The 27788-nt window shown below is 40.0% G+C and overlaps 3 protein-coding genes and 1 long non-coding RNA gene across 7 annotated transcripts; 2 read left to right on the top strand and 2 right to left on the bottom strand.

The window, feature by feature from the left end:
- Positions 1–256: 256 nt before the first annotated feature.
- On the bottom strand, positions 257–5110 carry LOC111435110 (carbonyl reductase [NADPH] 2-like). 2 transcript variants are annotated; one of them, XM_023072447.1, is made up of 6 exons: positions 5022–5110; positions 4838–4939; positions 4475–4674; positions 2082–2311; positions 574–876; positions 257–473 (listed from the first exon to the last, which is right to left on the bottom strand). In XM_023072447.1, exons 2-5 carry the CDS (start codon positions 4927–4929, stop codon positions 598–600), a joined length of 801 nt encoding a protein of 266 aa, XP_022928215.1. In that variant the 5' UTR covers positions 4930–4939; positions 5022–5110; the 3' UTR covers positions 257–473; positions 574–597. The 2 variants fall into 2 exon arrangements, with proteins under 2 accessions (XP_022928215.1, XP_022928216.1); XM_023072448.1 differs by lacking the exon at positions 5022–5110 and having other exon boundaries at positions 4838–5015.
- Positions 4217–14227, top strand: LOC111435111. The gene is made up of 3 exons (XR_002709033.1): positions 4217–4227; positions 11069–11073; positions 14157–14227. It is a non-coding gene; the product is annotated as an uncharacterized LOC111435111 (long non-coding RNA).
- LOC111435108 (protein LAZY 1-like) lies at positions 6807–16988 on the bottom strand. 3 transcript variants are annotated; one of them, XM_023072442.1, is made up of 7 exons: positions 16492–16988; positions 12463–12560; positions 12224–12366; positions 12079–12145; positions 9461–10125; positions 8168–8450; positions 6807–7123 (listed from the first exon to the last, which is right to left on the bottom strand). In XM_023072442.1, the coding sequence occupies exons 3-7, from the start codon at positions 12227–12229 to the stop codon at positions 7104–7106; spliced, it is 1041 nt and encodes a 346-aa protein (XP_022928210.1). In that variant the 5' UTR covers positions 12230–12366; positions 12463–12560; positions 16492–16988; the 3' UTR covers positions 6807–7103. The 3 variants fall into 3 exon arrangements, with proteins under 3 accessions (XP_022928210.1, XP_022928212.1, XP_022928213.1); XM_023072444.1 differs by lacking the exon at positions 16492–16988 and having other exon boundaries at positions 12463–12846; XM_023072445.1 differs by lacking the exons at positions 12079–12145; positions 12224–12366; positions 12463–12560.
- A 95-nt stretch (positions 16989–17083) lies between these two features.
- On the top strand, positions 17084–22685 carry LOC111435107 (probable metal-nicotianamine transporter YSL6). The gene is made up of 7 exons (XM_023072441.1): positions 17084–17638; positions 18153–18325; positions 19061–19158; positions 19263–19400; positions 20594–20783; positions 20990–21122; positions 21516–22685. Exons 1-7 carry the CDS (start codon positions 17275–17277, stop codon positions 22445–22447), a joined length of 2028 nt encoding a protein of 675 aa, XP_022928209.1. The 5' UTR covers positions 17084–17274; the 3' UTR covers positions 22448–22685.
- The last annotated feature ends 5103 nt before the right edge of the window (positions 22686–27788 follow it).

The following is a 27788-nucleotide window of genomic DNA, read 5'->3' as shown; positions in this document are numbered from 1 at the left end:
CCTATGACACCGTATCTAAAGTCGAAACTTAAAAGTTTGATATATATGTATTGTTCTTAAGGTTGTCAATGCTATTTTGAGGCGCTCCTCGTGTTTGTTATCGGACTTGGTATTAGATCGAAAGATTATAAATTGTAATAAGCAGCAGCAATTTTACCGTCGGATCTATCTACCTCACAAATCCAACGGTTTAGGAGGGAGGAATACAATATCTCGTACTAAATTTGGATATAATTTAAATTTCTAAAAGATTAGATTCTAAGTAAATTAAACGTTTTATTCGAAACATTAGTTTCTAAAAATCCAAATCTGTGCATTTTAAACATACGTGGTAAAATAAAAGATCAGAGGTTTAAATCTTGTCATCCTCGAATCTTCTTGCACATCCAACAACTTTATTCACGAGCATTTGTAGAAAACCACAATCACGGTCGGTCGGAGTGAATCAAGAACCTCTCACCGCGACGTTATTCCTGCAGAATCAATGAAAATAAAATCTTAAGCAATTCATCCAAGGAAGCATGTTTTTGCAGACCATAGCTTGTGAGTGTAAGTAATGGGTGTTGTTCTCACCTAAGGCTGTCCGAGCACGAAGAACTACATATACGAGCGCATCCGTGGCCTCACTAGAGACTGTGCCCCGTCGACAAATATGGTTGTCCCGGTCATGTACCGTGACCCGTCACTGATTAGATATATCACAGTTGAAGCTAAATCGTCTTTAATATCGAGCCATCTTTCGAGCGGGGCTGCATCCTTGACTAGCTTCTTTGCTCTCTCCGTCCCCACTGATATAGGGTATCCATCATCTAGGTGCAATCCACGGGAGATGGCATTCACCCTGATCTTATACTTTCCAACGTCCAAAGCTGCAGTCTAAAAAAATCCAGCCAGAAAATTTATCCGGGACGTTCATATCATATCATATCAAGTATCTATGATTTAAAAAGTCGGAAAACCACGTGCTGATATGACCGCACGAGAATATCAGCTGGATTGTTTCTGAACATCATGAAAAGGAAAATACTATCACACGTATTGTAACAGCCTAAGCCCCGCGACTAGCAAATATTGTCTCGTTTGGGCTTTCCCTTTCGAGCTTCCCCTTAAGGTTTTTAAAACGTGTCTACTAGGGAGAGGTATCCACACCCTTATAATGAATGTTTTGTTCCCCTCTCCAACCGATGTGGGATCTCACAATCCACCCCCTTCAGGGCCCAGCGTTCTTGTTGGCACACCACCTCATGTCCACCCCCCTTCGGGACTCAGTCTCGCACATTGCCCAGTGTTTGGCTCTGATACCATTTGTAACAGCCCAGGTCCACCGCTAACAGATATTGTTCTCTTTGGGTTTTCCCTTTCGGGCTTTTCCTTATGGTTTTTAAAACGTGTCTGTTAGAGAAAGGTTTCCATACCCTTACAAAGAATACCGCCTCATGTCACAATCCACCTCCCTTCAGGACCTAACGTCCTTACTAGCATACCGCCTCATGTCCACCCCCCCTTTCGAACTCAGCCTCCTCACCGGGACATTGCCTGGTGTCTAGCTCTAATATCATTTGTAACAGCTCAAGCCTACCGCCACCAGATATTGTCATTTTTGAGCTTTCCCTTTCAGGTTTACCCTCAAGGTTTTTAAAATGCGTATACTAGAGAGAGGTTTCCACACCCTTATAAAGAATGCTTCATTCTTCTCCCTAATCGATGTGGGATCTCACAATCCACCCCCCTTGGGGACTTAGCCTCCTCACTGGCACGTCGCCGAGTGTCTGGCTCTAATACCATTTGTAATAGCTCAAGCCTACCGCTAGCAGATATTATCCTCTTTGAGCTTTCCCTTTCAGGTTTCCCCTCAGGGTTTTTAAAACGCGTCTACTAGAGAGAGGTTTCCATACCTTAATAAAGAATGTTTCGTTTTCTTCCCCAACCGATGTGAGATCTCACACACATCTTTCAACGTCAAGGTACTTCAAAGACGTATACTAAGGTGCTAACTTAGGAAGATGAAGCTTGAAGCTTGGATAACTCAAACAAATTATGATGCAAAAATACAGAGAAGAAGAAGAACAACAATTACTTACTCGAGCTAACTGCTGTAATCCTGCTGAGCATGATCCAAATGCAGCTGCTCCTGGATACAGTCCTCTCTCGGAACCGATTAAGGAGGATAAAAAAACTATCGAACCTCCCGATTTCTGGTCGCGCATTCTTCGACAAACCGCCTTCATCAGAAACCATGAAGCCATCATATTTATCTTAACAATCTTTTTGAATTCCTCTTCAGATAGTTGCAGAACCTCTTGTATGGGACCTGCTTCAAATGCAGTGCAGTAAACACAACTTACAGTAGAAGAGCTTTTAAAGAAGTTGTTCATCCCAAGTATCACCATCCAATAGCATGGCTGAGTATTATTCTTGAAGAAAATGTAAACCAAAGATCAATAAGCAGACAATTGTGGATGGCACTAAATTTTACAATACAAGTTCTATACGAAGCATTGTCTAAACTGGCTTGACAGACTTGACAGAAAGGAATGATGTAACTACTCAAGCCCACCGCTAGTAGATATTGTCTGCTTTAACCCGTTACATATTGTCGTCAACCTCATGGTTGTAAAACGTGTCTTCTAGGGAGAGTTTTCGACACCCTTATAAGGAATTCGTTATAAGGAATTTGTTATAAGGAATGTTTCGTTCCTCTCTCCAACCGATGTGGGATCTCACAATCCACCCCCTTGGGGACCAGTGTCTTCACTGGTACACCGCCCGATGACTGGCTTTGATACTATTTGTAATAGCCAAAACCCACTGCTAGCGGATATTGTCCTCTTTGGGCTTTCCCTTTCAGGTTTCCCCTCAAGGTTTTTAAAACGTGTCTACAAGAGAGAGGTTTCCACACTCATAACGCTTCGTTCCCCTCTCCAACCGACGTGAGATCTCACATTTTTATTCTTACGAATGTTTTAAAAGACTAAGATCCACATTGCAGAATTGTTTCTTTTTCTCTAAATGATACATACCAATATTTTAGTGAATAGAAAACAAGCTAACATTATTCTTTTGACTCTTACACGAGGCATCGACATTCCAAGCCTCGAGCTTCTGTGGACCTCTCAAAGGCTCAAAAAGCAACAAATGCCTCTTGTAACACAGGCAAAGGTGTAAGCTTGGGACCATTTGAGCCTAGCCCCAAAGCCTAAGAAGATTTTAAACATAAATTCTCATTAGAAAACCCTTCTAACTTCAATTCCAAGCACACTCAAGAAAACCAATCCCTGTAAACAATCAACGAGTTTACCAGAAACTATGAGCAGATGATTCAGACTAGTCAGAATGATATAGCCTAAGCTTGAACAAGAGCCTTAACCCTATATTCATAGAAGATTCAACAACAAAGTAATATAAGAAACTAAAACAACTAAACCAAGAACTATATAACTCACTACATCGTAGTATTTGAACACATATCAGTCATGTCAGCTCAAGTCCACCGCTAACAGATACTTTTCTCTTTAGTCTTTCCCTTTCGGGCTTCCCCTTAAGGTTTCTAACACGCGTCTACTAGGGAGAGGTTTCCACACCCTTGTAAGGAATGTTTTGTTCCCCTCTCCAACCGATGTGAGATCTCACAATCCACCCCCTTGGAGGCCCAATGTCCTTGCTGGCACACCACCCGGTGTTTGGCTCTGATACCATTAGTAACATCCCAAGTCCACCGCTACCAGCTATTGTTCTCTTTGAGCTTTTCCTTTCGACCTTCCCCTCAAGGTTTTTAAAACGCGTCTACTAGAAAGAAGTTTCCACACCCATATAAGGAATGCTTTCTCCCCCTCTCCTCGCTGGCACACCGCCCGGTGCTTGGCTCTGATACTATTTGTAACATCCCAAGTCCACCACTACCAGATATTGTTCTCTTTGGTCTTTCCCTTTCGGGCTTCCCCTAGAGGTTTTTAAAGCGTGTCAACTAGGGAGAGATCTCCACACCCTTATAAGAAATGCTTTGTTTCCCTCTCCAACCAACGTGAGATCTCACAATCCACCCCCTTAGAGGCCTTGCGTCCTCGCTGGCACACTGCCCGGTGCTTGGCTTTGATACCATTTGTAACATCCCAAGTCCACCACTACCGGCTATTGTTCTCTTTGGGCTTTTCCTTTCGAGCTTCCCCTCAAGGTTTTTAAAACGTGTCTATTAGGGAGAGGTTTCCACACCCTTATAAGAAATGTTTTGTTCCCCTCTCCAACCAACTGAGATCTCACGATCCACCCCTTTGGAGGTCCAGTGTCCACGCTAGCACAGCGCCTAGTGCCTAGCTCTTATACCATTTGTAACGGCCCAAGTCCACCGTTAGTAGATATTATTCTCTTTAATCTTTCCCTTTCGAGCTTCCTTTCAAGGAATGCTTCCTTCCCCTCTCCAACCGACATGAGATCTCACAAGCAAATACGGGCAAAAAGCTATAGAGATGGGCTGTACCTTCATAAGAATAAGCATGAACAAAAGCATCCAAAGTTCCCAAAACACTACAAGCGCCGCTCACAGCCTCATCAAAAGCCGCCTCTCTCTCTCCTTCCATATCCAATCCAACAACCCCAATTGGCAGGGCACCCTTCAACGATTCCACAATCCCCTCACGCATACTCCGAAGAACAGTTTCATTTCCCACCAAAACTAATCTAAACAAAACCATGAAAAACACGAATCAACAACAGATACAGAGGAAAACAAACACAAAAAAGAGAACCCAAATCGAAAAAGTTTGATTAACGCCCTTCATTTCTCTCAATTTCCTCAATAAACAAACATAAAATCCACCGAGTTTGAAGTTTGATGATGAACCTGCAACCCCTTTTGGCAAGATGAATAGCCAGATTCTTGGAGATCTCATCCCCATTCGACGAAAGCAACACGTTCTTCGTAGCCCCCTCCATCTTTGAAGATCTTCAATTCGTGAACAAAGAAGAACAATCGTTATGGGATTATAAAGAAAATCAAAGACAGAGAAGTGGAATTGAATACAAACACAAGGGTCCCAGACGCCGCAGAAACTTCGCCTCAATTATGCATAATAGTCCACACTTCAAAATGAAATGCAAAACTTACCAAATTACTCGGCCCAACTCTCTCACCCTTAAATTTTTTTAGTTTTTAATTGAGTTAAATTAAAAAAAAATTATTATTATTATTATTATTATTTAAAACCGAATTAACTCATAAATTCGAAAACAGGGTTACCGTCTAAATATTTAAAAATTTTGACTAGACAACCCAATTCAAGAATAGAGAGTTGGGAGTTGGGTTATGAATGTTAGACGAACATAACTCTCTACAATGGTATGGATATTGTCCACTTTAAGTATAAGCTCTCATGGCTTTGCTTTGGGTTTCCCAAAAAGGCATCGTACCAATGGAGGAAGTATTCTTTGTTTATAAACCCATGATCATTCCTTAAATTAGTCGGTGTGAGACTTTCATCATCCAACAGTGAACTCTATTGGAGTTGTTCTAGTCTAAAACTTGGAGTTACTCCAAAAAAAAATCTAAACCTAACTCGTGTACGGAAATTGGGTGGATCCCACGTGTCGATAGGTCTATAATTGTCTAGTTTTATGTGTGTGTGTTTTTATTTAAATTTTTATTAAAAAAAAAAATAAAGTAATAATTTTTTTTTATGATATAAATTTTATAAATTTAATGCAATTATGATGTTTAATAAATAAGCTGACTAAAATTTTTAACTGAATAAATCATTATAAAAAGTTGAATTTTTTATACTAAATTATTTCAATTAATTAAATATATTACTAATTTATTAATAGGTTTTATTTAATTTTCAATTATTTTAACAAAAGAAAAACAGGACAAACTCCATAGTTCCATAATATCCAAATTTTTAAAAAATTAAGTTTAATTAATCACAAGAATAAAAAAATAATTTTAATATTATAAATAATCATGTGATGCAGGTTTATTTGAAGATCAAATTATATCTCCTACACTCGATCATTAAAAAATATTTTTTAGTTTTAAAATAATTTCTTATTTTTTATTTTTAAAATTAATTGTAAATAAAATAGACCGAGTCTTAAATACTACGCTATATTATATGATAATAAACATAAGAATAATTCAATAATATTTAAAAAATATGTCAAATATAATCTATACCAATTAATAAATTTTGAAAACTATTTTTATATAATTAATGCCAATTAATAATTTTAATTATTTCTCCCAACCACATGGAGTTATTTATTATGGTTTGACAAGTACACGTTATAAAGTCGCCTTTAATAATTTATATTTTAATAAGTTCTTAAACTTTTAATTTATATACTATATCTCGGTATTATTTGATATTTTAAAAAATTAAATAAATTAATAAAAATATCTATAAATTTTTAACCGTCAACTTTTAAATTTAAAATTTAAAAAAAAAAAATACTTGTGCCCTTAATTTACATGAAAATGTATTAATATTTTATTTTAAAATATATTCTTAAACTTTTAATAATATTTTAAAATTCATCCATCTAAGTCTTATAAATTATTTTAAAACTTTTTAATTATTTTTTTTTTGAAATGGATATTTTTGAAAGTTCACGAGCTAAAAGTATATCAAGACGTGTGTACTTACGTTGTTTATTTTTTTTTTTAATTTTTAAAAAATTTAAAGGTGTTCTTAAAGTTTTTTTAAAAAGATTTAATTATATTAATAAAACTTTTGAAAGTTCGGTTAACGATTACGTCGTTCTTGAGGGGCTCAAGAAATCTTGGTTTCATCCTTGAAATAAAGATCCCAGAATTCATGATATTCAAAAGGGTTTGTTTATTCAGAGAAGAACTTCATTTTCTGTTCGTAATGTACTAGACTGTACATGAACAGGAAACAGAACACTTAACCATTTCAGAGTGGAAATTGCAAATGACTCTAGCATTTGTAGAAGCTTACAACAAAAGACAAACCAACTTAGAGTTTCGGTATCACACTTAAACACAACGACACGAACAATATTGATATCGCTATCGCTATCGTTTAACCGTTTGGAAAAGAAGACTTCAGGTGGTCACCATTCTGATCCTTTGTGGTCATCTTCTTCTTCCCCTAAAGCTCCAACACCAAGTCTATAATGGAAAGAGAAGGAAAAAAGAACGTACGTTAAAATGATCGTTTAATTAAACGACATTTTCATTTCATAGTTGAGAACTACAGAAAGAACAGTAAGAAAGGGATGTGAGATCCCATATCAGTTGGAGAGGGAAACGAAGCCCCTTTTATAACGGTGTGGAAACCTCTCCCTAACAGGCGCGTTTTAAAAATTTTAAAAGAAGCCCAAAAGGGAAAGTCCAAGGAAGACAATATCTGCTTGCGGTGCAAGCTTTCACAAGTTTTGGATTTTCTTTGAGTTTGTAAGCCCCAGGTTTCGTATGTTTACCACACGAAGGGGGGTGGATTGGGGTGTCCCACATCAATTGGAAAAAAGAACGAGCGTCAGTGAGGATGCTAGGTCCTGAAGGAGGTGGATTGGGGGGTCTCACATCAATTAGAGAAGGGAACAAGTGTCAGCGAGGACTCTGGGGTCTAAAGGGGGTGGATTGGAGGGTCCCATATCGATTGGAGAAGGGAACGAGTGCCAGCGAGAACGCTGGGTCTGGAAGAGGGGTGGATTGGGAGGTCCCACATCGATTGGAGAAGGGAACGAGTGCAAACAAGGACGCTGGGCCCCAAAGGGGATGGATTGAGGGGTCCTACATTGATTGAAAAAGAGAACGAGTACCAACGAGGACGCTGGTTTCTGAAGGGGGTGGATTGGGGGGTCCCACATCGATTAGAGAAGGGAACGAGTGCCAACGAGGATGCTGGGCCCCGAAAGGGGATGGATTATGAGATCCCACATCGGTTGGGGAGGAGAACAAAACATTCTTTAAAAGGGTGTGGAAACTTCTCCCTAATAGACACGTTTTAAAAACCTTGAGGGGAAACCCGAAAGAGAAAGCCTAAAGAGGACAATATCTGCTGGTGGTGAACTTGGGCCGTAACACTAGGACTCCACTAAGAGCGAAGCATGCTGTCACTATAATTGATATCAAACATATCAAAGGGTTAAGCTCTAACAGTTCAACAGTTAAGATGATTCCTCAAAGTAGTGCATACTAAATGGTGCTTACACTCTGCATCAGTCTTGATCCAATGCCCTTTGTTTGCACTTAAAACACTGGAGTCCACACCATAGAGAGGCAAGCCTAAGTTGGTCTTCCAATAATGCATTTCCTCTTTTGAGATGAACTCCTGAGAAGACGTTATTCGGTCTTCCTCTCCGTTCATCGCACGTCCATTATCGATATCATAATCAAAAGAAGCATTCTCAAACACGTACTTGTGGGACTTTTGACATTCGTTCCTAGCAGTAGAGCTTTCGGGGTGTGTTTTTCTATGAAATGTACGTAGCACCTGAGTATCGAAATAATAGACTCAGAAAGCTGGACAAAGATATTGATTCTAGTTGAATTAGTGTTATGGATGAGTTCTACCATGCTGTTTTTTATGGCTAAGCCCAACGCGAGTAGATATTGTCCTCTATGCACTTTCCTTTCTGGGCTTTCCCTCAAGGTTTTAAAACACATCTACTAGGGAAAGGTTTCTACACCCTTATAAAGAGTGCTTTGTTCCTCTCTCCAACCGATGTGGGATCTCACAATCCACCCCTTTGAGGCCCAGCGTCCTCGCTGGAACTCGTCCGGTATCTGGCTCTGATACCATTTGTAATAGTCCAAGCCCACCGCTAGCAGATATTGTCCTCTATGGACTTTCCCTTCTGGACTTCCCTCAAGGTTTTTAAAACGTGTCTACTAGGGAGGGGTTTCTACACCCTTATAAAGAGTGCTTTGTTCCTCTCTCCAACCAATGTGGGATCTCACAATCCACCCTCTTCGAGGCCTAACGTCCTCGTTGACACTCGTCCGGTATCTGGCTCTGATACCATTTGTAATAGCCCAAGCCCACCGCTAGCAGATACTGTCCTCTATGGACTTTCCCTTTTGGGTTTCCCCTCAAGGTTTCTAAAACGCGTCTACTAGAGAGAAGTTTCCACACCCTTATAAAGAGTGTTTTGTTCCTCTCTCCAACCGATATGGGATCTCACAATCCATCTCCCTTCAGGGCCCAACGTCCTCGCCAGCACTCGTCTGATGTCTGGCTCTGATACCATTTGTAACAGCCCAAGCCCTCCGCTAACAGATATTATCCTCTTTGGGCTTTCCCTTCCGGGCTTCCCCTCGAGGTTCTAAAACAGGTCTACTAGGGAGAAGTTTCTACACCCTTATAAAGAATGCTTCGTTCTCCTCCCCAACCAATGTGGGATCTCACAGGACCATTACGTGCTAGTGCTAGATGAATCACAATGAACATTCAAGAACACTATTTTTAATGTAAAAAGAACAGTAAAGCTATTGGAAACTAACCTTTTGGAGTTTCTTCTTGGTTGAATATGAATCACTTGACTCATATGTGGAAGTACGCAGTTTCTTCAGCATCTTCTTCACAAAGCTTAGTGCAGATTTGTTTGAATGCTTAATCAATACCTCCTTTTTATCAATATCCACTTTGGAACTCTCACGTGCTGCAGATGAAGGTTCTTCTTTACTCATGGCTATCATCTTGTCTGAAAGCTCTATTGTAGATCCAAATAGATACCCCTGAAGTGGACATGTTAGTGTCTTCCCATCATCTTCTGTATGCTTACATGCAAGCGTGATAATACTAGCATGACTTGCCCGCCCGGGCGATTGCTCGCAACAGTCTTCTTTAGTTTCAGCTTTAAGACACTTTTCTAGCTCAAAATTTATCAGTTTTAGTTCATCCTCTGTCACCTCGTCTGGCAACGCTATCATGTTTTCAAAAGCCAAGGAAAATGTTGGCGTTGCGGGTTCGGAACCGAGAGTTCCGATAGTGAGGAACTCATGGAAGAAATCAGATGAATTAGATAAGTTTTCACTTTTTTCTTCAAAAGATGATTGTTCATAGTCCTGACTGTGAAGCTGCATGATTTTGGAACCAAAATCTGGCTTCAGATAGATGTCTTCATCATTAACAAGTGCTTGTACTGATAGGCACATGCATGGGTTCGCTGAAACAAAAGCAAATAAAAAGTTTAGTATTTTTGGAATCAACTAAGATTTCTTTTTCAAAAAGATAGAAACAAATTCTCGTTTTGTTCATTAGTGTGACAGTGCGAGTTGAGTGTCGTTTTCTTATTTCCTGTAACAGCCCAAGCCCACCGCTAGCAAATATTGTCCTCTTTGGACTTCCCCTTTCGGGTTTCCCCTCAAGGTTTTTAAAACGCGTCTGTTAGGGAGAGTAATGGTGTTTCGTTCTCCTCCCCAACCGATATGGGATCTCACAATCTACCCCCCTTCAGGGCCCAACGTCCTCGCTGACACTCGGTCCTTTCTCCAATCAATATGGGACTCCCACCAAATCCACTCCCCTTCAGGGCCTAGTGTCCTTACTGGCACATCGGCTCGATATGGGATCTCACAATCCACCCCCCTTCAGGGCCCAACATCCTCGCTGACACTCGTTCCTTTCTCCAATCGATATGGGACTCCCACCAAATCCACTCCCCTTCGGGGCCCAGTGTCCTTACTGGCACACCGGCTCGATTTGGGATCTCACAATCCACCCCCCTTCAGGGCTCAACGTCCTCGGTGACACTTGTTCCTTTCTCCAATTGATGTGGGACTCCCACCAAATCCACTCCCCTTCGGGGCCCAACGTCCTTACTGGCACACCGCCTCGTGTCTACTCCCCTTTGGGGAACAACCTCCTCACTGACACATCTCCCGATGTCTGACTCTGATACCATTTGTAACGGCCCAGGCCCACCTCTAGCATATATTGTCCTCTTTGGGCTTTCCCTCAAAGTTTTTTAAAACGCGTCTGCTAAGGAGAGGTTTCCACACCATTATAAAGGGTGTTTCGTTTTCCTCCCCAACCGATGTGGGATCTCACATTTCCATTCTACAGTGGACCAATCTAATAGTGATGTAATTCTGAAGTTTTAACAGTAGAGAAAGTGGCTTGAGAGTGAGAGGTTCCTACAGGTCCCCAAGTGGCCCCAAATGCTGAAGAGAGAATGGAACTGTCATGTTTCCTTGAAACATCATGTGCAGCCAGAGTTCAAGCTTAAGCTAGACGGATTATAACGGTATGAAACGTTGTAGAAATTTCTAGATGTTATACTTGTGATGGTGTGAGGGTGACCCTAGAGGCTGCTTATCTCTAACTTTGTTCGTACTCGCACGATTGTTCCCTAATTTAAGTTCTCAACCAGCTACAAATCTTCGTATAGGATATCAAACTATGCCAACCAGATAAATCCCTACGACAACAGAACTTGAAGAGTACATCTTAATCATCCCGATGTGCTATGATAAGATATATGTTAGGAATCACAAACCTCCACAATGGTACGACATTGTCCACTTTGAGCATAAGCTCTCATGGCTTTGTTTTTAGATTCCCCAAAAGGCCTCATACCAACGGAGATGTATTTCTTACTTATAAACCTATGATCAACCCCTTAATTAGCCAATGTAGGACTCCTTTTCTAACAATCCTCGAACAAAGTATATCATAGAGCCTCTCCTAAGGCCTATAGAGCCCCCAAACAGCCTCCCCTTAATCGACACTCGACTCTTTCTCTAGAGCCCTCGAACAAAGTACACCATTTGTTCGACACTTGAGTCACTTTTGACTACATCTTCGAGGCTCACAACTTCTTTGTTCGACATTTGAGGATTCTATTGACATAACCAAGTTAAGGGCATGACTTTGATACCATGTTAGCAATCAAAGACCCTCCACAATGGTATGATATTGTCCACTTTGAGCATAAGCTCTCATGGCTTTGCTTTTGGTTTCCTCAAACGGCCTCATACCAACAGAGATGTATTCCTTACTTATAAACCTATGATCAACCCCTTAGTAAGCCAATACGGGACTTCTCTTCCAACAATCCTCAATAATATATACTAATAGTTAGAAAAAGAAATGTTCGAGCGAGAGGTTGACGGAATACCAATAGTGAAATCCTTGACAGACTCGATTCCACTTTGCCAAAACTTGTTGTGCATCCATCCTAATAACTGCAGCAATGAAAGGCAACATTAAAGGATAGAATGAAAAAGGTTATAAATCTGGAAGTGCATGAACTCTTCACTTACCTTCATCTTTTTGTGCTCTCTTCAAGGGCTTGATACTCAGCTCATCATAGGAGACATAAATAGAGGACTAAAAGTAGGTATAGATATTTGAGGAACTGTTAATGAGTTGGAATTCAGTGGATTCCTAGAATGATCTTGAAGAACTGAGCAAAGAAACATATAGAAAGTTACAAAAAATTTGGTTGGAAATTATTTTCAACATCAAACCATGTGGAAAAATAGGAGAGTTGTTCGAATACCTCCAAGTCGAAGTTTATAGCGTGATGAGTTTGCATACGTGTCGAGTTTAGGTTGCACAGACACAGTGTTGAATGTGTAGCTATCCTCCATGGACATACTTAAAAAGAGATATAGATACTCATATCTTTCTTCAAACAAACACTAACCAAACTGGTTGATAGAATCTCATGATTGCTTATATCAGAAAAAGTGTTTAATCTAGAAAGCCTACCATGTCATTCTAGATAGATTGAGAGAGAAGTTATGCTTGTTTGATATTGTTGGCTGCAGAGATGATTAGCACTAATGGTTATGATAATGAATACTTAACGGTCCCCTCAAGGTTTCTAAAACACGTTCGCTAGAGAGAGGTTTCCACACCCTTATAAACAATGTTTCGTTCTCCTCCCCAACCACCCCCCTTCAGTGCCCAACGTTCTCGCTGACACTCGTTCCATTCTCCAATCGATGTGGGACCCCCAATCCACCTCTTTCGGGGCCCAGCGTCTTTGCTGGCACACTGTCTCATGTCCACCCCCCTCGGGGCCCAGTGTCTGGCTCTGGCTCTGATACCATTGGTAACAACCCAATTCTATCGCTAGTAGATATTGTCCTCTTTGGGCTTTCCCTTTTGGGCTTCCCCTCAAAGTTTTTAAAATGCATATGCTAGAGAGAGGTTTCCATACCCTTATAAAGAATGTTTCGTTCTCCTCCCCATCCGATGTGGGATCTCACATTATCTGCCCGGGAGTCCTTCATCTGAGGTTCAAATATATCACAGCTGAACTATTCATTCCCTTATACTCTACTCATTATCCAACCAAGAGAACTTTATCAGATCAATAGTATAACCTGATGATACACATCAGTTTATTCAACTAAAGCCAGGATTTTCAATAACGACTAGATACCGTATTTTTCGTTCCGTTCAACTTATCATTGAAGCCAACATATTCATCAAGAGTTCACTACATAGTTTGTGAACATGTTCTTCCCAACCATTGTCGATAACTATGATTGACGGGCACTGACAAGCCTGCCAATCTGCCATCAAAATCTACCAATGACCTTTAAGTCAGTAAGTTAGCATCCTTATTTTCAGCTAAGCTACAAGTTACTAAGAAACAAAGTGAGTTGCCTCATTTGGAGACCAAGAGACAAGGCATCCACTCTAAGACAAATGCAAAACTGTGTAAAATGTGAGTCCATTGGTGGGGTATGGCTGTAGCTGGATCCATGTATGATCAAGATGTGGACATGTGAATTCCACGTGGAAATCTCGAAATTCAGGGATTTCCTATTTCTCATATTCAATGGCTGATGAACACGTAATCTATTAATATACTGTACCTTTGAATTGAGGATTTGGCTGTGTTCCCACAGTTCCAAAATTGTTTGGATTGTTGAATTATTTAGAATAAGAGAGTAAATTACAGCTTCCATAGAGGAAATCCAATTTGGTGAAGTTAAGACATAGCTATCATGTAGCAAATCTGGGTTCATGATTTGATTACTATGATCAATGTGAAGGTATTGAAAGTTAGAACTAATGACGACAACACTGCCGTAGTTTGCCAAGTATCACAATCGCACTCTTGCAATTGTGTGATACTTGTTCTAACCAAACAAACAAGTCAACCGTCAGAAATTCGGACGTTGTGAACAACGTTGACGTATGTTCGGGCCTCGAGTTACATTGCAAGAAAAGATTTAGAAAACGTGAGCGAGGAAATACATTTGAAAACGATTTGAAGAATTGAAGAAAGCAACGTTATATGACTATAAGCACATAAAGAAATATCACGGCTTAAATAGCATATAACTCAAGGTAGGAAGAAGTGACAACTAGTCATATCCCCCTGCAATACATTTTTGGGCATTTTAGCTCTTGCAAGTGTAGACATGGTTTTGGTGAACGGTCATTCACCCCGTATTGACCCAACTTGAAATGGTAAAGGCCTATCTAAGATGAAAGTGTAAAAGGGGTTTGGTACAGGCATGCAACCATGGACAACACGTCCTGGACAAGCAAGACCGGGATATCAGCCATACGGCCATAGGCAACACACCTTGGACAAACATGACCGTAACACTGAACATCTAGGCTGGTGACTAAGTTTCTCAATGCCAGATCATGTTTTTCTCCCTCTCTTATTCATATGGGGGTTTACCTTAGCACTAAGTCTCCAACTTAAGAACTCTGAGTCATTTATTGCTCATCTTTTCTCTAGAGTGTTTTTTTCTTCCTAAATTCTTGCTTGTATCTGTACTTCAAGCAACCAAAGGTGTAGGTTTACTGACAGTTAGCTACCTTATCTTGTCCTTGTTGCCTCCTTGCAAATTTTATTGTTATCCCTTTGCTGTTCATATGCACCAGATAGCATCTAGATTCTTTGTGTAAACATTTACATGTCTGCAGATTGTTACAAGTAATATTCAGCATCTAACATGCAGGACATTTGTTCCCGCAGTTAGCCTGCTAGATAGAGAAAAGGGAAAGTAAAAAAGAAAGAGAAAAAAATATTAACTACATGACATACAGCGGGCAAGATGTGTAGAAGCCCAGCGTTAGCAGATATTGTCCTCTTTAGACTTTTCCTCAAGGTTTTTAAAATTCGTCTGCTTAGGAAGAGGTTTCCAAACCCTTTAAGGAGAGGTTTCCACACCATTTAGGGAGAGGTTTCCACGCTAGGAAGAGGTTTCCAAACCCTTTAAGGAGAGGTTTCCACATCATTTAGGGAGAGGTTTCCACGCTAGGAAGAGGTTTCCAAACCCTTTAAGGAGAGGTTTCCACACCCTTATAAAGAATACTTCTCCCCAACTAATGTGAGATCTCACAATCCACCCTCCTTTGAGGCCTAACGTCCTCACTCGCACTCATTCCCTTCTCCAATCGATGTGGGACCCTCCAATCTACCCCCCTTCGGAGTCTAGCGTACACATCGCCTTGTGTCCACCCCCTTCAAGGCTCAGTCTCCTCGCTGACACATTGCCTAGTGTTTGGCTTTGATACCATTTGTAGTGGCTCAAGCCCACCGCTAGCAGATATTGTCCTATTTGGGTTTTCCCTTTCGAGTTTCCCCTCAAGGTTTTTAAAACGTGTCTGCTAGGGAGAGGTTTCCACATCCTTATAAAGAATGTTCGTTCTCCTCCCCTTCAAGGCTCAGTCTCCTCGCTGACACATTGCTTGGTGTTTGGCTCTAATACCATTTGTAGTGGCTCAAGCCCACCGCTAGCAGATATTGTCCTATTTGGGTTTTCTCTTTCAAGCTTTCCCTCAAGGTTTTTAAAATGTGTCTACTAGGGAGAGGTTTCCACACGCTTATAAAGAATGCTTTGTTCTCCTCCCCAACTGATGCGGGATCTCACAATACTGATGCCAAACCAAGTTCCATGTTTAATGGCGGCGTGCTCCTCCTCGACTGTTTGCTACTCCTATCTCTACTTGGATGCTGCCTAGATGGACAGAAACGAGAGCTGATGGACCATATCCATTGGAAGTGGATGTTTCTGGATTGAACCTCAATCCCATCCATTGACAGTCCCTTTGAAGTTTGTAGCTATGTTGGAGTGGAAGACAAACAGCTGAACAAAAGAAAAGCTATTGGGTGTAATTCCACTTGAGTTTCATTATAACATGAACAAACTCAGCTCGAAAAAACAGAGAAATAAATTGTTTGTAACGAAATACCAAACAAAGAAAGGCCAAGAACATGAAAATTATGAACTCTGTAAAGCCAAACAATCATATACTTCTCCATAACTTCAACAGGAAATGGGGCAAATAAAACACTTCAGTACTAATGCTTTCATCAAAACACTAAGTAAATCGACTCCTCATCTCATTTTTCTATAACTTCAAGCAAAAATTTCTAGTCAGGTAACTGTTCAAGCAAATTATTCTACTCTTATTAAACATCAACACTCTTTACAGCCAGATTCTGTATGAACTAGTACTGTTTGAATACTTGACAATGGCCCCTTCGTGTAGAAATCCCCACAAAAACTTGTAAATCAAAGTTCCTCAATGTCGAAGGAAGTGAACTTACATTGAATGAAGGGAAAATTCGAAGCAAACCCTACATCGTTCTTCGCTGATCAGAGAAGATTCTGGGAAATTTTCCCGGGAAATTTTTCTTTTTCCCGGAAAATATTGGAGTCAAATACTAACGCCGCTCTTCGCATTATTCTCGTCTTTCAGCAAAACCCATGTGCCAAACAACACCCTTCCAATCTCTCTCTCTCTTAAACTATAGAACTAATAAAGAATTTGTTTAATAGGCCAATGAAAATCCAGATTAGTGTCTAAATTAAGTTACTTAACCCAAAGAAGGTGGAGAAAGGCAAACAAACAAATATTTCCACATTGATGAACACAGTAAAGTTAATTTTTAAAACGACCCATCAATGTTCTAAAAGGAAATTAAGTAATAGAATTTTGTTGGGTTTTGATTTTGAGATTAAAAGACGTAACCTTTTTCTTAATTACAACATGGAAGAAACGAGTTAATTAAAAAATCAATGGATCTGTTCTGTTTAATGAACTATAGTTAGCTTAGATATTTAATTAGCGGTGAAAATGATGCAAATCTGACCTGCACAGGCTAATTAAACAACTGATTCCAATACAGTAACAGCACACGTTCCAATGAATCAATTCCTTTTCATATCTTCTGAGGCACACATCCCAACAAACCCATCAAAAGGATGATCCGTCCACGTTAAGGAATCCATATTCGCCCTTCAAAAGCGTAGGATTACAAGGGTACCAGTCGATTGAATCTCTGAATCTTATCAGGAAAAAAGGGGGAAGAAATCAAAGAAGAATCCCAATGGGTACAGAGAATAATCGTTTAGAGATATCAACACCGTTGTTAGTGGAGCCTCAGAATAATGGATCCATTGAATCGGATGATTTTGAAGAAATCCCAGAATGGAAAGAGCAAATCACGATCAGAGGGTTGGCTGTGAGTGCTTTGTTAGGGACTTTGTTCTGTATCATTACCCATAAGCTGAATCTGACGGTGGGGATCATCCCATCCTTGAACGTCGCCGCTGGTTTATTGGGTTTCTTCTTCGTCAAATCATGGACTGGGGTTTTGTCCAAACTCGGATTCTCTGTTACACCCTTTACCAAGCAAGAAAACACTGTCATTCAGACATGTGTTGTGGCTTGTTACGGCCTGGCCTTCAGTGGTAATCTCTCTTGTTCTTCTTTGTCATGAACCATTTAGTTTATCTCAGCGTCTTCTTGTGCTTTTGAGATGATTCACTGTAAGCGATTATCTATTGCTTTGAAAATTTTTGTACCCTTTTAAGTGTGGAGCCTGAAGAACTGTTCCTTATTGTGTAAGCGTTTTCTATTGGTTTTCTTGGAGCCATCTAGTTTGACTTACTTGTAGGAAAACATTTCGCCATAGAAATTTGGGAAAGATTGTCTGTAAAGACTAGCTGAATGTTGGGATGTGTTGAAAACTAGCTGAATTTCACTTTCTGTCACTGTTTGTATTGAATCTTTGTCTACTTTAGTTTGTCAGGATTCACTGGTTGACTTGGGAAAGAAACAAATGAACTCGTCTTCAATTTAGAAATGTGATATGAACTGACTTTCGCTCTAATCTTCGTGTATTACGAGCGATAAACTCCGACCGATGTGGGTTCTTTATGTTTTTCCGTTTAATCCAATTCGAAAATTTTCATCTCGTTTCAGGAGGATTTGGTTCGTATTTGATTGCAATGGATGAACGAACGTATAAGTTAATTGGCACAGATTATCCCGGTAACCGAGCAGAAGATGTGATAAACCCAGGATTGGCGTGGATGATTGGCTTTTTGTTTGTTGTCAGTTTCCTTGGGCTGTTTAGTCTTGTGCCATTGCGAAAGGTGAATATTATAAGCTTTTGTTGACTTTCAGCATGTCTGTTCTACCGTTTTTTCTCGTTGGTTAAGAAATCGACAAAAACCGATGTCCTAACGTATAGATACTCATTTGAAACTTAAACTATATCCTTGCTTACCATACTATAATCCATGTAATCGAAAGATATTACTAAAGCTTGTTCTTGGGCGAACAAATAACCCTTTACCAGATTAGTTCATCTGATGTATGATCTGCTTCTGTAAGAAAATCATGGTTTAATGCACTTTTGAGAGAATTATGGTGAGCTTAAATCTATTGCATTGGAACCTGATATGAATTCTTGCATTACATTGGCTGCTCAAATGAATGATTTGAAGTATTTGAATGCTTGGGGCATGTGAAAAAAAATGGGACTGGTAGAACAAGTGCAAATTTGTAACGACCCAGATCCACCGCTAGCAGATATTGTCCTCTTTGGGCTTTCCCTTTCGGGCTTGCCCTTAAGGCTTTAAAAACGTGTCTGCTTGGGGAAGATTTCCGCACCTTTATAAATGGTGGTTTGTTCTCCTCCCGAACCAATGTAGGACATCACAAAATTCCTTGTTAGCCACCGTATTTTGAAAGCCTATGATTTTCTTAAGAAATCTTGTGATATCAGTTGAAGTGTGCTCAAGTTAATTCGACCACTCGTGTTATATCACTTTTTGATTATCGTTTCATGAATTTTTATTTTATTGTCTCGTGTTGGATGAGTTCAGGTGATGGTCTTGGATTACAAGCTTACATACCCCAGTGGTACAGCCACGGCGATGCTGATAAATAGTTTTCATACGAACACCGGAGCGGAGCTTGCGGGGTAAGATTGTTGAACTCGAAGATAAATGAGATCTTCATTGTGGGCAATTAAGTGGATGTTTCCCATGGCAGCTCACACCTGTTTGCTTTCATTTTTGGTCGCAGAAAGCAGGTACATTGTCTTGGAAAATATCTTGGAATAAGTTTCTTTTGGAGCTGTTTTAAGTGGTTCTTCAGTGGTGTTGGAGATTCGTGTGGATTTGATAATTTTCCCACTCTTGGCTTGGAATTATATAAGAATACGTAAGTCTTGCTACTCCTTGACTTCTTTGAGCCTTTTTAAGATAATATGCCCCATGGAGGAGGAATATAAGAGTATGGAAACCCCTCCCTCGTAGACGAGTTTTAAAACCGTGAGGCTGACGGCTATACGTAATAGGTCAAAACGGACAATATTTGCTAGTGGTAGGTTTGGGCTGTACAAATGGTATTAGAGCCAGACATTGAGCCGTGTGTTAGCGAGGACGCTGGGCCCTAGGGGGGGTGGCTTATAAGAGTGTGGAAGTCTCTCCCTAGTAGATGCGTTTTAAAACCGTGAGGCTGACGACGGTACGTAACGGGCCAAAACGGACAATATCTGCTAGCGGTAGATTTGGGTTGTTACAAATGGTATTAGAGCCAGACACTGAGTGGTGTGCCAGCGAGGATGCTGGGCTCCCAAAGGGGGTTGGCTTATAAGAGTGTGGAAACCTCTCTCTAGTAGATGTGTTTTAAAATTGTGAGTCTGATGGCGATGCGTAATGAGCCAAAACGGACAATATCTGCTAGCGGTAGGCTTGAACTGTTACAAATGGTATTAGAGCTAGACACCGAGCGGTGTACCAGCGAGGACGCTGGACCCCAAGGGGGGTGGCTTATAAGGGTGTGGAAGTCTCTCCCTAGTAGACGTATTCTAAATCGTGAGGCTAACGACGATACGTAACGGACCAAAACAGACAATATCTGCTAGTGGTATGCTTGGGTTGTTATAAATGGTATTAGAGCCAGACACCGACCGGTGTGCCAGCGAGGACGTTGGGCCCCTGAGGGGGGTGGCTTATAAGGGTGTGGAAACCTCTCCCTAGTAGATGTGTTTTAAAATCATGAGGTTAACGACGATACGTAACGGGCCGAAACGGACAATATCTGCTAGCGGTATGCTTGGGTTGTTATAAATGGTATTAGAGCCAGACCCCGACCGGTGTGTCAGCGAGGACGTTGGGCCCTAAGGGGGGTGGCTTATAAGAGTGTGGAAACCTCTCCGTAGTAGGCGTGTTTTAAAACCATGAGGCTAACGGCGATATGTAACAGGCCAAAACATACAGTATCTACTAGCGGTAGGCTTGGGCTGTTACAAGGAAGATGTATTTCTAATACAATGGAAGCAAATTGATTAATGATGTATAACTCAACCGAGCAATGTTGATTTGTGTAATTAATTATTTCTTTTCGTGTAGGTTTTTTTTCGACTTCAGTCCGACGTATGTGGGTTGTGGCCTCATTTGTCCTCACATTGTAAACTGCTCTGTTCTCCTTGGAGCCATTATATCATGGGGGTTTCTTTGGCCATTCATTACTCAACATGCTGGGGACTGGTATCCAGCTGACCTTGGGAGCAATGACTTTAAGGGACTTTATGGATATAAGGTACTTTAAGTTTCGAACGCTCTAGACTAAGCACCATTCCCCGACATTTTAGCACATCGACTTATAACGATTCTAATTTAACTTCGGGTTTACGTGCTATCAAATGAGAATGTTTGTGTTGCCTCCAAGTGTTTTGCTACATTCTAGACTATCTATGTCTTCAGTCGATTTTCATTTCGAGTGCTGTTCGTTCTGGTTCTCTGCAGGTCTTCATAGCGATTTCTCTCATCCTCGGCGATGGCCTTTATAATCTGATCAAAATCATATCACTTACTATCAAAGAAATTTGCAACAAAAGGACCACACGGAGTAACTTGCCTGTCTTAACAGAGACCACAGGTGAGCGTTTTACCGTGAAGTCGTTTTTCGAGTCGATGTTTTTGTTACTTACTCCTAGATTTCGTTTGCTTGGCTTTATCGCATATGCCTTCCCATTGAAATGGTTATCGTAAATAATGATGAAGATTATCGAGTTCTTAGTGAAGAAGTTAGCGGTTAATTAGGCGTTGAGTCCAATGATATCATTTGCGGATTCCTAGGTACGATCTTACGTTCTAGTACTAGGTTGATGTAGCTCGTTTCTTGGCTTATGAACTGATTATGCATCGTCGTTTTGAAGTTCGATCGAGATTGGCCTTCTGTTTTGTGATTTTATTGTTTATATTTGACATCAAACCCTTTGGTTCTCTGGAAATCTTGCATTTACAATAGTTTTGATGTCTAAAACGGCAGATAGTGAGGGTTCTAAACTGCTAGCTGAGGAAAGAAAGAAGGATGAGGTGTTTCTGAAAGATAGAATACCGACATGGTTGGCTGCGTCGGGGTATGTTGGTCTAGCAGCGATATCGACGGCGACAATGCCGATGATCTTCCCGCCCCTGAAGTGGTATTTGGTTCTTGGTGCCTACATTGTCGCCCCGGCCCTTGCTTTCTGCAACTCCTACGGCACTGGTTTAACCGACTGGAATTTGTCGTCAACATATGGAAAGCTTGGTCTGTTTCTATTTGCTTCCCTAGTCGGAAACAATGGCGGGGTTATTGCTGGATTAGCAGCTTGCGGTGTTATGATGTCGATCGTTTCGACGGCTGCTGATCTTATGCAAGACTTCAAGACAGGTTATCTTACACTTTCATCAGCCAAGTCTATGTTTGTAAGTCAGCTAGTAGGCACAGCCATGGGCTGTGTGATAGCTCCTCTTACATTCTGGTTATTTTGGAGTGCGTTCGACATCGGTTTACCTGATAGTCCATACAAAGCCCCGTACGCCGTAATCTTTAGAGAAATGGCCATTCTAGGAGTTCAAGGCTTTTCCGAGCTCCCTAAGCATTGCCTCGCCATGTGTTTCGGGTTCTTCGTGACAGCTTTCTTAGTGAACTTTTTGAGGGACATAGTTCCTAAGAAGATTGCACAATTCATCCCAATTCCAATGGCCATGGCTGTACCGTTCTACATCGGAGCTTACTTCGCAATCGATATGTTCGTAGGGACCGTGATCTTGTTCATATGGGAGAGGATTAATCGGGAAGATGCAGAGGACTATGCCGGTGCAGTCGCGTCGGGTTTGATATGTGGTGATGGGATATGGACCATTCCATCAGCTGTGCTTTCTATTTTCAGGATCAATCCTCCCATTTGCATGACATTCAAGCCTACAAGTGGCTGAACTGCAACACAAGCTAAGTACTTATGCTTTACTTTGTATATATATGCATCCATTGTCCCTTAAGTTTTAGGGTAGTCTTAATATATTCAACCTTGATGTAGTTTGGAAGACTCCTCTTCAACACATTTCACTTTTTAAAAACAAAATGCCAAATAGTTAAGCTTCTTTTCTATGTGACCCTGCCGCGTACCATGATTTTAACAATCCAGTTTAACGGGTCGAGACCTGCCTTAATTTAGTATTGTTCTCTTCGTGTCTTTGTGCTACCCGCTCCGAAACAAAACTTTACCCGTTAACTACAATTGGGTAAAAAGTTTGTTTTATGTCTGAGCTTACATTTTTCACCTAAAGTACCACTGAATCTTTAATGAATAATTTGTTTATGATCTAACTATAAACTAAGTTCCTCTCGAGCGAGGGGGTGGGGCCTCTCAGTACTTTGTGTTACTTATCTACTCAGCCTACATGAAAAGTACTAAATTTCATCTGAATTTAGAATGAAAGGGTTCGCTAAACCCTTTAAGTGATTACTTGAACATGATCCTTCCAAAAATGTCAGCAACATATTGTTCGAGATTGTATCAATAACCGTCTATTTCGATTTTTTTATATAATGGACGCATTTCATCCCTAATCACAACTAATCTATTGAATTCTTCAACACCGTTTGATTTGGACCCCTACTTAGTTTCACCGAAGTTTCATCCTAATCATGGATAGATCACTCAAGTTCGGGTCCAAAAGTCATGACTATTACGCTATGGCTGTGATGAGTTTTCTTAACCGAGCCACTACCGAGCATTGAACTTCGAAGTAAGATATTTCAGTTTGATTCTCTCTTCGATAATTGAAAAGAATGAAATCTAAAGGAACGAAAACTATTATATGATTCTATTTGTGAAAGGGATGGAAAGTGTATGAAGCAAAGCATAGCACATGACACATATAGTGACCTATTCTATTTGCATTCTTTCTCCCTTGTTTCTTTTTTTGTTGGGTTCAATAACCTATGAACTACCACTCATTTTGGGTCCTCAATATCTAAGATCACTATCACCAACTAGCCCTCTTATGACATACCTATTCCTAATCTCTATCAACAAGTGCTTTTGTAGCTCTAGTTACCAATTGGGATAGCTCTATGTAGTATAGGTTTGGTCTTCCAAAGCTTATTTATTTAGTATTTAGTTAATTTAGTGTGAGATCTCATGGCGGTTAGAGAGTCAAACGAAGAAGGGTGTGGAAACCTTTCCCTAGCATACACATTTTAAAACTGCAATACGTAATGAATCAAAGTGGATAATATATGTTATTAGTAGGCGTGAGTTGTTACAAATGGTATTAGAGTTAGACATTGGGCGGTGTACTAGCGAGGATGTTGGGCCCCCAAGGGGGTGGGTTGTGAGATCCTACCTCAGTAACACAAAATTCTTATAAGGGTGTGGAAACCTCTCCACCAGCGAGGATGCTGGGAGTATACCAGCGAGTATGTTGGGAGTAGGGTGTGGAAACCTCTCCCTAACCGACACATTTTAAAATTGTGAGACTGACGACGATACATAATGAACCAAAACAGATAATATCGATTGACTGTGGGCTTGGGCTGTTACAATTTATCATTGAAAAAATGATGGATGATTGTGATATCCCATAATAGTTGGGGAGGAGAACGAAACACCCTTTATAAAGGTGTGGAAACCTTTCCCTAGCAGACGCGTTTTAAAGCTTTGAGGGGTAGCTCGAAAGGGAAAGCCCAAAGAATACAATATCTGCTAGTAATGGGTCTAAGCGTTACAAATGGTATCAGAGCCAGACACCAGACTGTGTGCCGGCGAAGAGGTTGTTCCCTGAAAAGGGTAGACACGAGGTGGTGTGCCAATAAGGATGCTGGGCCCCAAAGGGGGGTGGATTTGGTGTCGGTTCCACATCGATTAGAGAAAGGAACGAGTGCCAGCGAGGACGTTGAGCCCTAAAGGAGGGTGGATTATGGTATCCTACATTAGTTGGAGAGGAGAACGAACGCCCTTTATAAGGGTGTGGAAACCTTTCCCTATAGACACATTTTAAAACTTTGAGGTGAAGCCCGAAAGTGAAAGCCCAAAGCCCAAAGAGTATAATATCTGCTATCGATGGGCTTGGGCCGTTACAAATAGTATCAAAACCAAACACCGGACTATGTGCTAGCGAGTCAGTGTGCTAGTAAGGACACTGGGGCCTTAAGGGAGGTGAATTTGGTAGCGGTCCCACATCAATTAGAAAAAGGAACGAGTGCCCGCGAGAACGCTGAGCCCTGAGAACGAACCTTTTTCAGAATATATATCGTAACTAATTAAGGTATGTTCACAGATGCTCTAAAGAAAATTCTTTATTATCGGGAGAGAGAAAAGGAGAGAAAGAGAGAGAAAATATCTCGTATTTGAATGTTAGATGTGACACTCATGCATAACAATAAAGGCATAATGGTGAGGTCCATTTTTATGATAAAAGGAGATGAGGTTGGGTTATAGATTCTAGCTTTATTACAACCTCACCAATTGCTATGCATTTCTTCTCCTATTTATTGTGAAGTTGAACTTACAACCATCACTTTTCCCCCCTAACTTTGATTCTTCCTTTAGCTAATCCCAAGAAAATCAATGGCATCTCAAACAAAAAAGAAAGAAAAAGAAAAAGAGCGATCTTACGGTTTCTAACTCCTTTCTCGCTTTTTCATCATGATCAAAGCAATTCTCGTAAAAAAATTGTCGATTCTCGATCAGGGTTTCAGTTCAAATTTGTGTTCGATGTGTTCGATTGATTTTAGTTTAAAGGTTAAATGATATAAACCACTCATGAACGATATCAACCCTTATAATTGCATCGAAACCCTAATTTGATTATTAGGGTTTCTGACAATAATATGTATGAGGTGCATCGAGGGATGCAAAAGAAACGAAGAAACATACAAATTTTGACCCCGAAAAAATAAAAAGACGAGAGTAATTAGATTAGAGAAAAATGAGTACTTGTTTGGAATTAGCTCCAAATACACGAAATCTTTACTAATGTCAAAATTTCAATGATGTAAACAACACTATTTGATTTTTAGATTTCAAAATTCATTATTGCAGTTATTGCAACTCTTCTATGGTTCATCAATGTTTTATGCTCTAACATAAATATCGTTTTGATTCATTAGTGTAACAATTAATGTTCAAGATTCAGATCAGAATTTAGAAATCGAATTTGGTATCTAATAGTCCCGACATTTAAACAGGTTAACACGAGTTCTTCCAGCATATTTTATCTTCACTCGCATGCATCATACGAAGTCACCCAATATAGAATTGTTTCAAACAAAGCATGCTTAACTATGAAGCTTCTATGATTGAGCCACTGAAAATGAAGGTGCACACTGTCCTAATATTCTCCTACATCCTCTACAATATGGTCATGTTACTTACTCCACGCTTTTTAAGACTAACAAGAATCTTTCCAGCATATTTTGTTCTCATTGACTAGAAAAAAATTTAAGAGGTCATCTAATATAGAATTGCTCAAAGTAAAACTGTGATATCTCACATTGGTTGCGGAGGAGAACGAAACACCCTCTATAAGGGTATGGAAATCTCTCCCTAGCAGACGCGTTTTAAAGCCTTGAGCGGAAGCCCGAAAGGGAAAGCCCAAAGAAGACAATTTCTGCTAGCGGTGGACCTGGGCCGTTACAAATGGTATCAGTCAGAGCCAGACACCAGGCGATGTAGGCGATGTTCCAAGGAAGAGGCTCTTCCCCTAATGGGGGGTAGACACGAGGTGGTGTGCCAGTAAGAACGTTAGGCATCGAAGGGGGTGGATTTGGTAGGGGTCCCACATCGGTTGGAGAAAGAAACGAGTGCTAGCGAGGATGCTGGACCTTGAAGGGTAGTGGATTGTGATATCCCACATTGGTTGGGAGGAGAACAAAACACCCTTTGTAAGGGTGTGAAACCTCTCCCTAGCCAATGCATTCTAAAGTCTCGAGAGCATCCCCTTAAATTAAGGGATAAGGAATTTTGGAGGTATGGATGGAAGTGCAAGAGACTTGGCTTTTATAAGGGCCAATTGATTTGACCATTTGATACAAAAGAAATGTTCCAAAAAGATGACACGTTTTCAAACAGACAGACAAACATTGTAAAACACGAACAGAGTTTCAGAGAGAGAAAGAATCATGGTCGGTGAATTATTGTAACACCCATTTTAAACATGTAATTACTTTATGTGTAGATAAATAATCATTACTTTTCAAGTAAAAATGGTAAATTACATTGATGATATTTAAACCAACGTTTTTTACCATAGATTTGAATTTCTTTTCTATTTAAGTAATTAACATATAACTTTTAAAGTAGTTTTTATATTAGTTCATCTAAAGAAACGTGATACAGTAATTAACATATATTTATTAAGCTTCGATAATAAAAATTTATCAGATTATTAAAAAAAAAAAAAAGTCTTTAGTCGACTTCCTGACTCGATTTGGCTTTAATAGCTCGATTGGTTCAGTTTGACCGTTTTAAACCATTACGAAAGCATTTTCAACCCAATTAATACAAAAAAAAAAAAGTTAGTATAATTATTTTTTGAACAATTTATAATATTTAGCATTGTTCGGGAATGATTTTAGGATAATTAAATGATTTGACTCTAATCTCGATTTTTTAAGTGGATGAAATATCATAATTGAAATCGGATCATGTGCAGCTAAGTGTTTGCTAAACTAAGCTTAGGAACACCAAGTTGATTCTGAATTGTACGTCAATTTCTTATTAGAACGCCTACAGACTAGGTTGGATGAATTAAATGAAACTTGAGCGTACCATGTCACGATTTGTTATATTATTATAATTACGTTTATGTTCTAATGAGATACTATGACGTACCATGCATGATGAACATGTATGAAATATCACGAATAAGTAAGCACGTTTCATAGGGAATTCATGTCATGATAAGTATGCAAGTACTACATGCATCATCGCACTGAATCATGACTCTAAACGTGTGACATTATGTATTTTGTATGTCTTCCTCAGTATGTTACAAATGGACGTGTACATCACACCGAACCATGATTCTTTTTAGCTCGTAGTCAGTCTTAGATTAAAGTCTCGTTTGATTATAATTAAATTTAAAACTGACATGATCGATCTTTTGAATTATGTGAAAACGTATTTACATTATATGGTTTGATTTGATATTTTCAAGAGCTAAAATTGAAAAAGGGACATCCTTTGTCTCCATGATGGGATGCACATGTGACTAGCAACTCAATCACCAAAATACACATTCCCTATTTTGCCCTCCACTATCATATAAAGCT

Source organism: Cucurbita moschata, unplaced genomic scaffold (genome assembly GCF_002738365.1).
Source record: "Cucurbita moschata cultivar Rifu unplaced genomic scaffold, Cmos_1.0 Cmo_Scf00048, whole genome shotgun sequence".
NCBI classification, from domain to species: Eukaryota; Viridiplantae; Streptophyta; class Magnoliopsida; order Cucurbitales; family Cucurbitaceae; genus Cucurbita; species Cucurbita moschata.
The sequence above is the reverse complement of the archived record's forward strand: the minus strand, read 5'-3'. Positions and strand labels throughout refer to the sequence as shown.

Coding starts and splice junctions, on each gene's coding strand:
- LOC111435110 (XM_023072447.1), bottom strand. CDS start 4,929: ATGGAGGGGGCTACGAAGAACGTGTTGCTTTCGTCGAATGGGGATGAG. Junction 2,312..4,474: donor TCATGCTTATTCTTATGAAG/GTACAGCCCATC, acceptor CATTTGAAGCAG/GTCCCATACAAGAGGTTCTG. Junction 877..2,081: donor GATTACAGCAGTTAGCTCGA/GTAAGTAATTGT, acceptor GGATTTTTTTAG/ACTGCAGCTTTGGACGTTGG.
- LOC111435108 (XM_023072442.1), bottom strand. Junction 10,126..12,078: donor TGTCAAGGATTTCACTATTG/GTATTCCGTCAA, acceptor CTTTTGTTTCAG/CGAACCCATGCATGTGCCTA. Junction 8,451..9,460: donor CCAAGAAGAAACTCCAAAAG/GTTAGTTTCCAA, acceptor TTCGATACTCAG/GTGCTACGTACATTTCATAG.
- LOC111435107 (XM_023072441.1), top strand. CDS start 17,275: ATGGGTACAGAGAATAATCGTTTAGAGATATCAACACCGTTGTTAGTG. Junction 18,326..19,060: donor GTCTTGTGCCATTGCGAAAG/GTGAATATTATA, acceptor GGATGAGTTCAG/GTGATGGTCTTGGATTACAA. Junction 19,401..20,593: donor TTGGAATTATATAAGAATAC/GTAAGTCTTGCT, acceptor CTTTTCGTGTAG/GTTTTTTTTCGACTTCAGTC.